This window comes from Nannospalax galili, unplaced genomic scaffold (genome assembly GCF_000622305.1).
Source record: "Nannospalax galili isolate Female #2095 unplaced genomic scaffold, S.galili_v1.0 scaffold189, whole genome shotgun sequence".
NCBI lineage: Eukaryota > Metazoa > Chordata > Mammalia > Rodentia > Spalacidae > Nannospalax > Nannospalax galili.
This window is the reverse complement of record NW_008360331.1, coordinates 2,027,248-2,039,206: the sequence shown is the minus strand read 5'-3', so window position 1 is coordinate 2,039,206 and position 11,959 is coordinate 2,027,248. Positions and strand designations below refer to the sequence as shown.

Here is an 11,959-nt window from a genome sequence, read left to right as displayed (position 1 = left end):
TACACAAAATATAAAACTAAAGAATACTAAAATTTTTCACTATATTTAAATTGTAAGAAATCATAAAGTTAAATTCCTTAAGTCTTCTCATGTATCTAATATGTATATATAAAAAATTATACCTTTGAAGGGCCAAGGGAGTGTGCTTAGAAAAAGACGTGGTCGCTAGTTTAATTACTGTAGCCCTGCTGGCCTATGAAATGATTATGGTACCTTAAGGTGGGAAGCCACTGGATGGGTGGGTGAGGAAGCAACGAGAAAAGGGAGCACTCAGATTCTGAAATTTTCACTTGTAAAATATAGTTTGGGAATGAAAGTAATAAATTTAAAATGTAATGAGTCACACATTTGCAAATTTATATATGAATATGATGAAAACTGCAAACAAAATGGATGGATTTACAGAGAGTATATGACCTTGATTACTAGCAAATGCAATGGGCCTTTTGGTTAAGATAAAATTCTTCAATTGCTTAACCTATGGCATTTTTTCACCTTATAGAATCCTGGTGAGATATTCATTCTGTTGAAAGATGAAATAATTGGTGAAACTCTGGAAGTTGAATTTATATCAAATAATAAATGCATTAGAGCATGGCCATCCCTTTGGAATAAGACAGTCTGGCACATGAAAGCTTTAGGTAAGAATTTTTATGCTTCGGTACATATAAAACGTCACCCGAGTTCCTTTCATTGAATTTATGGTAAGTTGTTTCGCGTCTTTACAGAAACGGATTTTGTTCTGCAGGTGTTTCCTGTGTTAATTTTCACACATCCAAGTTTGTTATTATTAATCTGGATTTTCAAAAGTAAGATCGTGTAAATCATCAGGTCCTAGTTTGTATGCCACGTAGGGAAATGGCAGCCAGTAACAGCACATACTGTTTTAATGTGTCAGTAGAGAGCACTTTGATATAAAACAGCAATTAAATATGGAATTTTATTTCCTTTATTGCAGCATTAGGATTAGCAGACATTTTGATTTTTGTTACAGAACGTACTGTTTTTCCTTCTCCTTTCTTTTCCCCAAGTCTTTGAATAAGTTTTTGGTTGTCCAGTAAAGGTAGAGTTCTTTTTTCAGTATTTTCTATGGTATTTTCTAATCTGCATATAGGCTTCCATCATTTTCTTATCTTATTTGTGAAGCTAACAATTTGATTACCCAGTTTTGTCTATACCTCAGTAAAATATACTAGATGATAAATTCAAGACGATCCTGTCACGTTTGTTGATAACAAGTGTAAAAAATCAGAAATATATAATACTTTTTTAAAGCTTTTACATAATTGTAAGACTGCTTAGGGTTGGAGGGATGGCCGAGTAGTTAAGGGCAAATCTACTCTTGAAGAAGCCCAGTTTGGATTCCTGCCACCCAGGTTAGGGAGCTCACAAACAGCTGTAATTCCAGCTCCAGGGGGATTCCACACTCTCTTCTGTCCTCCACAGGCACCTGGACTCATGTGCACAAACTCACAGACAGAGACACATACATACACAAAATTAAAAATAGTAGAAATAAGCAGGCCCAGGCATGATAGTACACAACTTTAATCCCAGCATTCAAGAGGCAAAAGCAAAAAGAGCTTAGTGAGACCAAGAGGCCAAACTGGTCTACATAGCCAATTCCAGGCCAGCTGGGGCTGCAGGGAGAACCTATCTCAAAAGTCCAAAATAATAATAGCAAAAATAATAAATCTTAAAGTAAGACTACTTGTTTTTATGATGTTTTATATAATCAGAAAATAAAATTACTATGTACAACCTCATAATACATATTTTATAAATGCTTTGATATGAAAAGATATTTAAAATTTTAAATATGGAAATACAAAATATTTATGACTAAAAATTATATTAAATACATCATGAAATACCTTTCTACTTTTAGAATTTAATGATCATATAGTCTGTTTATATCTACAGACCCACTTTGTTTATTCAAAGTGAACATCTCTTCTATGGATTTCTTTGCATAACTTACTGGATTCTAAGAAGAAAAATCCTCTTTGAAGAACTTTTTTAGACACTGTTTCTTGTTAGGGTCAAGCATAGGCAGAAATGAAATGGCAGAAAACTTTCTCTGTCTCTTTCTTCTTTATACTTTCATGTTCAAAGTCCCTATTACCATATATCACATTCTTTAAATGATTTAATGAATAATAATTTCAATGTAATTAGTTCCAGAGTTCAAACTAAATCCAGTTAAAATAAATCACTACAGAAAAATCAATATTGCAAATTAAGAAGCACTTAAATAATATTTCCCACATAGCAGATCAAGATGTCAAATAAAATTATTCACATTCCTTAAGGGTTTTTGGCTGGGTATATGTAATTCCAAGGAGTGAGCAAAGAATGACATTTGTCAAAGTTTCTGAAACAATTGGAAGGAAATATTTAGAAAACACTTCAAGATACTGAGATGGCCTAAGATTTTTTGATTAGATACTTAAACATACAAGAAAGAGAAGCAAAAATAGATAGATAAGATTGTATTAAACTAAAAATCACAGCAAAGAAAGCAATTGACGGAGTGAAAAGATGGCCCACAGAAAGGGAGTGAGTGTTTACAAACTATCTGATAAGAGATTAATATCCAGAACATATAAGAAACTCAACTCAAGAGCAACAACAAAATAGTTCCATTAAGAATAGGAAAATCATATGAGCATACATTTCTTAAAAGAATATGTAATCAATAAATATGTGCTAAAATCTTCAACATCCTTATTCATCAGGAAAGGGAGTCAAAACCACAGTGGCCTCTCACCACGACAAGAATGCCTGTTATCAAAACCACACACACACACACACACACACACAGACATACACACACGCACACACACACAATCCTAGTAAGAATATGGAAAAAGGGGAATTTCTACACCACTGGTGGGGATGTAATAATATAAAATTATGGACAGCAAGGAATTGTTCAAAAACTGAATCACCAGCAAGTCCACTACTGGGTACATTTCCAAAAGAGGTAAAATAACTATCAGAGAAATCCATGCTCTCATATTTATGACGGCACTATTCATGATAGCCGAGACAGAAAATCAACCTAGGTGCTCATTAATGGAAAATGGGTAAAGAAAATGTGTAATTGATTTATGTGTCTATATGGGTATTATTCAGCCATAAACAAAGATGTCATTCATAGCAACACAAATGGAACTGAGAACATTTTAAGTGAAATAAAACAAATAGAGAAAGAGATATCACGTGGTGTCAGTCGTTTTTGGAATCTGAAGAAGTTTATACATAGGAGTGAAGAGTAGACTAGAGATTGCTAGAGACTAGGAAGGGTGGGAAAGAGGATGGATAGAGAGTGAGTGGATAATGGTTACCAAGATGCATTTGAAGGAACAGAAATGGTTCCAATGTTCTGTAGAACAGCAGGATTGCAGGAGTCTGCATCAAGAAGTTTCATCTTTCTGGCATAGCTACAGTAAACCTCTACACCTAAGGTTCATGGAAAATAGCAGAACAGGAGATAGAGAGAAAACTAGTGGATCCCTCAGTTCTCATCAGCAAAACTTCCTTGTACAACAGAGGGTATGTACACAGAAGGCCACAACTGGCCTAGTTTTAGAGAGTAAGAGACTGCAGAGTGTGTATCCCTAGAAAGGCGACCAATATTAAACCTCACCAATGACTCAAGCACCATTGTGGAAGAAAGGGCAGAAAGACTGTAAGAGCCAGGGTTGATCCATGAACATAGAGAAACAGAGGCTTTCAGGCCACTGGAAACTTGCACATGTGACCTTGCAGCAATGGTGGCATCTACCACAGGACTCATGCCAACTCAAACAGACAAGGGCCCAGAATGGAGCAAGGCAAATAGGTGGTAGGCCGGCCCTAGCCTGGCAACTGTTGGAGACTGATTATTACTGGGTGAGGGAGAGAAGGCCTTACTTTTGACCTCTAGATAGGCTGACAGGACTCCAGTGGATGAACTTGCACAGAAGGATATCTGGGTACAAATGTTTGACTGGATAGGACTTAACATGTATGGCAGAAAGCACTGAGGTCCAGCAGGTGGGGAGGCATGGATGCAGGGAGGGAGGTCTAAATTTGATCAAGAACTGTTTTATGCAATGTACAAAAGCTCAATAAAATTTTTTAAAAAGAAATACCACCTTTCAAAACAAGCGGATACTATGTATTTAATAGAAATGTTAATTACCCTGACTTGATCATTCCACATTATGTACATTTTTTAAGAAAAATACTTTAGCAGACAAATCATTATAAATTGTACTTAAAGTTTTAAAATAAAAAAGGAAAATGTCAAAATTTTACTTTGAAACGAGCTTGCTATGATGACTGCATTTTACAGCTTTTCAGTAAAAACAGAGATTAAATAATTTAAACACTCACATAGAAGTTTAGTAAATAGTTCTATTGCCATCTAGACTGAAGTAGACAAGTAACCTCCAACACTAGAGATACAGCAGACACAGGTCACAAGCATGGCTTTGTTAGTCAGCTGTAAAGAAAAATGTATGGAGTTCTGCGTGCATTGACTGGAACATACAGGGAAGATGTGATCCAAGCATCGTATCTAAATCTCAAATGTAGGTCATGCAAGAGTCCTTGTATGATTTTTTAAAAGGTAATTAGGAGATTCTTATGTCCAAAGACAGTGATGAAATTCATGTACTTTTTTTCAAGTTCAGAGTATTTGCAAATTAAATTATGGTGCAGTACAGTCTTTGTCAACTCTTCCTTTCTCGACTGTCCTTCAGATGAAGTACAAATAATTTGTGGGAAAAACAATCCAAAGACAATTCTGTAGAGTAAAACTATTTCACTAATTCCATAAAAGAAGAAAAGGAGGAAGCTCTACCCCATATTTCCCAAGACAATACTAGAATATAACATTGCCTACATGGTTAGGAAAATATCTACAGCAAGCTAATAAGCCAATGTCTATCAATTCTTCTAATAAATTTCTACAAGCCCTCTTTAAGTTGATATGTTGTGCAAATTGAGGACAGACTTTCTTTGAGATTCTGACTGCTGTTTAGCCCTATACAAGATGGTTACATGAACTGTGTAAGCATGTGGGCGGGATGTGCCTCTGGAGAAATGGCTCCAGGGTCTATTTTCAGAGCTCTTAATTCCTAACCAGAACAAAGCTTTTATTTTTTATTTTATGTTATTTATTTCTGGGTGGTGGTGGTCTGTGTACATGTGTGTAGAGCACACACATGAATGTGTGTGTGCAAGCAAGGCCAGAGCAGGAATCTAGGCATCTTTCTTTATCTCTCTCCACTTTATTGCCTTGAGACAAGTTCTCTCTTTGCTCTCCAATGTTGGGGTTACTGGTCCAGCTTTCTTTTTTTTTTTATATGGGTAACACTTTGAATTCAAGCCTCCAAATGCTCTTACCCTCTTAGCCATCTCCCAAGAGAGCAGAGGTTTTACAAGCAATGCTTGCCACATCCAGTCTTATATGAAGCTAAAGAGACTAAAAGTCACTTTCCTTGAACTCATGAGAAAAATAAGGTGGTGGAGTGCAGGGATGGAAAGGTGCCCTGTCTCTCATCATCATTCATAAGGGACATGACTGACATCTCTTTAACAAAGGGTAGGTTAATGAGAAAAGCTTAATGAATTTACTTAATCAAAGCTTTAACTGATGCAGCTGCAGCCCACTTTAAAGATAGCCCAACACCTACCCAACTTATATAAATTTACTCACTATGAGACTACTTATTTCCAAACATGTTATCTAACATGTCTGGTTTTCAACCAAGACTTACAAAATATATAAAGGTAAGGTAAAACACAACGTAAGGAGACAAAGCACATATTCGTTCAGACAGCGATGGCACAGGTGTTCAAATTATCAGGAAGGGCACTTCGAGTAAGGATGAGTAAAATGTCAAGGGTGCTAATATAAAAGGCCGACAATGGTACAAAAACATTCAAAAGGAGAATGCTAAGAAATAATCACGAGGGAAGGCCAAAGTCAGAGTCAGATTGGTCTGTGTCCTTGTGATTGGCTCATTAGGATGCAGTTGAGAAAAGAATCAGGGGACAAAGTGGGACTAGAGACAGTTTTGTAAATTTAAATACATACGACTCACCCATTTTCTTTTGTTTGTTTTTTTAAAAGGACAAAACATCTATCCCCAAAAGTATAACACACGTGTCATTGAAATACAAGAGTGAAGAGATGAAAACACAAGAAGCTTACAAGGATTAGTCACAAGACACCATAACACAAGTTTTGGAAGCTCAAAAAACACAAAGCAATATGAATATATAAAGATGACCCTGATACCTAGATGTATCATATTCAGTAGAACTGAGGACAGAGAAAAATTCTGTAAGACAGAGAAACCAAATGTTTTACCTACTAGGGAAGGGAAATAGAATGGTCTGAGCTGCCGTCTATTAAAGAAACTCAATCATTGTTTTTTGACTCTTTGTAAAAGGCAACACTACATCCAGATGTTTTCAGCTGGTAACAAGGTAAAGAAAATTAAATATTCTCTTTAATGATGCTCAGCTGGAGGAAATCCTGGGTAACTTTCTTCCCCTCTGACCAACTTCCACATTGTAGACTGAGTTTTTTTTTTGTTTTGTTTTGTTTTACCTCAGTGAATGTCATCTATTTGGGATTTCTTCTGTTTGCCTTCTAGACTGAAGTAAACAGTAACCTCCTACACTGGAAATACAATAGACGTAGGCCTTTCTTACCTTTGTGTTCAGCTCAATCATTTGAGGCATCTGTAATCATTTGATTTTTCAGCAACCATATTTTGCTAATGGCATTGTTTTAGTTTGCTTCTCCACTGCTGTGATAAAACACTTCTCAAAACTATCTTGGGGTGGGAAAAGGTTGATTTCAGCTTACAATCCGTCAATGAAGGAGCCGGGGCAGGAGCTCAAGCAGGAACCTGTAGACAGAAACTGGAGCACAGACCATGGAGGAATGCTGTTTACTAGCTTGCTCTTTGGGACTGAGCTCAGCCTGCTTTCTTATACAACCCAGAACTGCATCCCAGGAGTGGGGCCACCCACAGTCGACTGGGCCCTCCCACATCACTCAAGGATCAAGAAAAGCCTTAATACATGCCCACAGGCCAATCTGATAGGGGAAATTCCCCAGTTAAGGTTCTCTCTCCCAGGATATGTCAAGTTGACAGCTGAAATGATTCATCAATCCATTGCAGGCATCCATAGATAAAGAAGTTACAACAGTTCCAGCTTATATCTAAATTCACAAAAACATGTTAAGACTTTCAACCAGCAATATAAACGAATTTCTATGCAGAAGAGAGTAGTCCTCAGATACCTGTGGCACTGCCATGAAGCAACCAACACAGCAGGGAGACAACTAATTAAAAGTTGAAAGGGATGTATAATGTATGAACAAAAATATTGAATCTCTTTATTAATTAAGAAACTGTGCTCTAGATAATGGAAATTACGAATTCATAGTTCATTAAAAGAGCATGAAAAATACTTCAGGATCTGCTACTTTTATGCTGAACTTGCTTTGGAAAGAAGCATGCAGACTTCTGTTATCAAGTTATGATTTCTAGATATTGTAATACAGGAAAACAATTTTAAAATATTTTAAGGTGATTCATATTTAGGCATTAGCAATGTTTTTAAGGTACAGAGCATTGTCATTAAAGCAGAGCCATGTCGATTTGTCTTACCATGGCAGCACTAGGTGGGTTCATTCAATGCTCACCATCTGGGAAAAAAACTAAACCGGGTTCATGAAGGAACACAGCATCTCAGAAAATAGAAACACAAGATAAGGGGGTTCACACATTAGTGAAGTTTTGAAATATCTTCTTTTATGGAATTAGTGAAATAGTTTTACTCTACAGAATTGTCTTTGGATTGTTTTTCCCACAAATTATTTGTACTTCATCTGAAAGACAGTCGAGAAAGGAAGAGTTGACAAAGACTGTACTGTACCATAATTTAATTTGCAAATACTCTGAACTTGAAAAAAAGTACATGAATTTCATTATTTGGACATAAGAATCTCATAATTACCTTTTTAAAAATCATACAAGGACTCTTGCATGACCTACACGTTGAGATTTAGATATGATCCTTCAATCACATCTTCCTTGTATGTTCCAGTCAATGCAGGCAGAGCTCCATACATTTTTCTTTACAGCTGACTCTCAAAGCCATGCTTGTGATCCGTATCTGCTGTTTCTAGTGTTGGAGGTTACTTGTCTACTTCAGTCTAGATGGCAATAGAACTATTTACTAAACTTCTATGTGTGTTTAAATTATTTAATCTCTGTTTTTACTGAAAAGCTGTAAAATGCAGTCATCATAGCAAGCTCATTTCAAAGTAAAATTTTCCTCAAGCAGTTTGAGGTGTTATAAAAAGACCAATTCATGAATTCATGAAAAGCCCAATTCAATAAAATACTACTAAGAAGGACCTCACAAATGGCCCATAAGGCATACTCTCTGATATATAGGTGGGATAGTAATCAGGTCTTGATTTAGTAACTGCCACTGGGCAGATATGAAAACATATACAGCACAATCTACACTTCAAAGGCTGGCTCTTTGGAAGGTTACTCTAAAAGCAACATCAGTGTCAGTCGATGCAATGGGGAAGTTTTAAGTCAACTATGACTTAAAATATTGGAAATAAATCTGTTTATTTTCACATTAGAGTCTAAAGAACATAGAATGTTGTATTTATGTCAAAGAACTGCCAAGGAAACCTCATCATTGCTCATGACTCATCGCCAATGATTTTTCAGAGTTTCCCAATAAAAATATCAATATTTTCTTTCAAAGTAATTTCCATGACCCCATAATAGAGTAAAATCTGACATTAAAAATCCCTTATGTAAAACCTCCTGAAATTGACTTTATTTGGGTCTGCCCCTACCAGCCTCCTTTCAACTCCAAGGTCATGTGTGTGTTTTATAACTTTGTTGGGGCATCTCTTGTGCTTTACTGGGTGAACACTTCTTTGGAAGACAATACTAATACTTTTCTGCATATATCCTCTTTAGAATGCAAGTTTGATATCTAGTCAAAAGCTCTTAAAATTTGTCCTTCAAATTTGGCCCTTATAAGTGGTATATTAATGTCTTTATGCACTAAACTTTAAGAGATTTTAAACCTTCAAGATTGTTCAAGGCTGTTGATATTTTAATCAATGACTTATTTCAAATTCTACATTTCTAGTGACAATTTTTGGGAAGAACTTGAGAAATATCTCAATGAACGCTGTTAAAATTTGCCCTTCAAATTCGACCCTTACATATCACCCTGTACAAAACTCAACTACAAATGGATCGAAGACCTAAATGTGAATCCTGAAGCACTGTTAGAAGAAAACATAGTCAGTACCTTGCAAGATATAGGTACAGGAGAGGGCTTTCTAAGTCAGACATCAGTTGCTCAGGAAATAAGATCAGCAGTTGACACGTGGGATCTCATTAACGTAAAATTTTCTGCACAGCAAAGGTAGCAACCAATAGTGTGAAGAGGAAACACATAAAAAAAGACTTTACCAGCTGTATATATGAATGGATTAATACCTAGAATATACAAAGAACTCAAAAAAACAAAAAAACAAGTGACTCAATTAAAAGATGGGAAAAGATCTGAACAGAGAGTTCTCAAAAGAAAAGATAAAATGGTTAAGAAACACCATAAAAAGTGCTCAAATCCTTAGCAGTTAGGGAAATGCAAATCAAAACCATTTTAAGATCAAGAGAACAAATACCGAATGTGGTGAAAGGTGAATGAGCATTCACTGCTGGTAGGATTGCAAACTGGTGCAATCACTATGGAAAGCAGTGTGGAGAACTCTATGGTAGATATATTTCTAGTTTTCTAAAACTAAAAATATATCTACCGTATAACCTGGTAATACCATTCCTTGGAATATACCCAAAGGACTCATCCTATTTCAGAGATAATTGTGGATCCATGTTTCTTGTTCTTTTCACAATAACTAAGAAATGGAAACAACCTAAATGTCCCTCAACTAACAAATAGATAATGAAAATGTGGTACATTTACACGATGGAGTTCTACTCAGCAGTAAAGAAAGATGAAATCATGAAATTTGCAGGTAAATGGATAGTGTGAAGTAACACAGACTCATAAAAACACCCAACATGTGTTCTCTCTCATTTGGGGATGTTAGCTCCAAATCCTTATATGTGAGTACATTATTAGAGTAAAATAATTTAGTTCTTTGCTGTTTTAAGTATAATTTTGACATACATTTTTATCCTCTAAGCATTTTAATCTAAAATTATATGTTCGATTTTGTGATTTTTAAGTACTAAATAGAAAAATACTTTAAGTGCTAGAAACTAACAAAGTGCTATGACGTCTTAGAGACTGTCATCACAGTCTCTTGAAGGTAGGATAAAACAATGTGTTTGTAATACTCAGCTCTTAACTCCTGTTTGTGTTTTGTAAGATTTTCCTGCTGGCTCAGTCGCTGTCAACATCCGCTGTGATGGGCTCATTAAGGCCACAACAGAGATTAAGTACTCTTCAGCAGCAAAACCAATGGAAAGTGCATTTAGAGAGTCAGATCCAGGAGACCGTTTGTGCCAGGTAAGTCTACCTGACTAGCAAGCTAATCCCAACATAAGCTAAAGCGTTAATGCAGGAGAAAAGCATTCTTTGTTTGGTATAAGGTTTGGATTCTGATGGAATGTGAAGGTGCTGCTGATGCTCAGGAGGGGAAGAAGCTGGCTTCTGTGGTCAGGAGATGCAGACGAATAACTGTGCCTTGATCCGGTCATTACAGATAATGTCAGCAGGAGACAGTCCCTTACAAATGGCTATTAGGACAGGCTCTTTTAAGGCTGTTACAGAGCAGATAATGAAAGAGAGCAAACCAAAGGAGCCCCTGAGAAATGGACTTCTTTAGTTAGATCTGAATGACACAAAACAAAAGAAAATCTGGCTACTGCTAAGATGTCAGGCAAACAAACTACTACCAAACAGGGAGCACCTGGTGTTGATCTTGCATTTGTCTTCTCATGGGCATTTCCAAGCTTTTCTTAGTTTCATTTATCACTGTTAACTGAAAATAAAATATATTGAGTTATCAACCTTTATTAAGAATTCTAGATAGACCAAAACCTTCTGTGTAGCATGCAAGGAAGTGAAGAAACCCTTTATTATTTCTCTCATGTGGGAAATTCTTACTTAGCAGTGGGGATTGTGATACGTTTCTAGCCTCCTTTAAGAGCCCATGTTTGGGACTTGTTCCTACTTGTGTCAGGTATATGGATGAATCTTAAAGAGACTTCAGGATGCTCAAGTCATTAGATTAGTTTCTACATTTTATTTTTATTAATTGACCCACTTTTAATAGAAATGAATCTTGCTTAATATGGAAATTTATCATATGTGTGTTTATTGCATCAAGTTTCAGAATGAAATATCATTTTAATTTAACTAGACCTTTATAATTATAGGATCTGATGCTATATGGAAGGTACAAAACATTTTTGGCCACTTGACACTTAGAAGTATGACTTTGCTTTGTTGTCCTGTTGGGGAGACAAGGACACAGAGAGTAGGAGGGAAGAGGGGGATGGCTCAGCCTCACAGTGTGAGCTTCACGTTCACCATGGAAAGGCCCTGTAGCTTTGAAATAAAACTGTTAATGAAGCCAATATTGACAGGCTGTCATGAGCCTTATGCGACTTCCATTGGAGGCTTTATGCATTTTGTGTGACATTTCTTTAAGGTTCTTCTTTAAGTGTGACTTACTTTAGAACAATAGGCAATGCAAAATGTCTTAGCAAAGGACAGGAAGTGAAATACCATTTGTCAAACTGGAAAATCTGAAGACATTTGACAAAATGTCTATACTATGTTTGCAAGTAGGTACAAAAATAATAGCCTGAAATACAGATTGTTTCATTTTCTTGTCTACCTTGCCCTGAACTAAAAGATTCTATTCATAACC

At 36.1% G+C, this 11,959-nt stretch overlaps 1 protein-coding gene across 1 annotated transcript in view; it reads left to right on the top strand.

Moving 5' to 3' along the window:
- The window catches only part of Bank1 (B cell scaffold protein with ankyrin repeats 1), a 281,067-nt gene that overhangs the window by 46,374 nt on the left and 222,734 nt on the right, over positions 1-11,959 (top strand). Inside the window, exons 4-5 of the mRNA XM_017796375.2 lie at positions 503-641; positions 10,451-10,590. Of these exons, the coding sequence (XP_017651864.1) occupies positions 503-641; positions 10,451-10,590 (279 nt within the window). The remainder of the gene's footprint in view (positions 1-502; positions 642-10,450; positions 10,591-11,959) is intronic.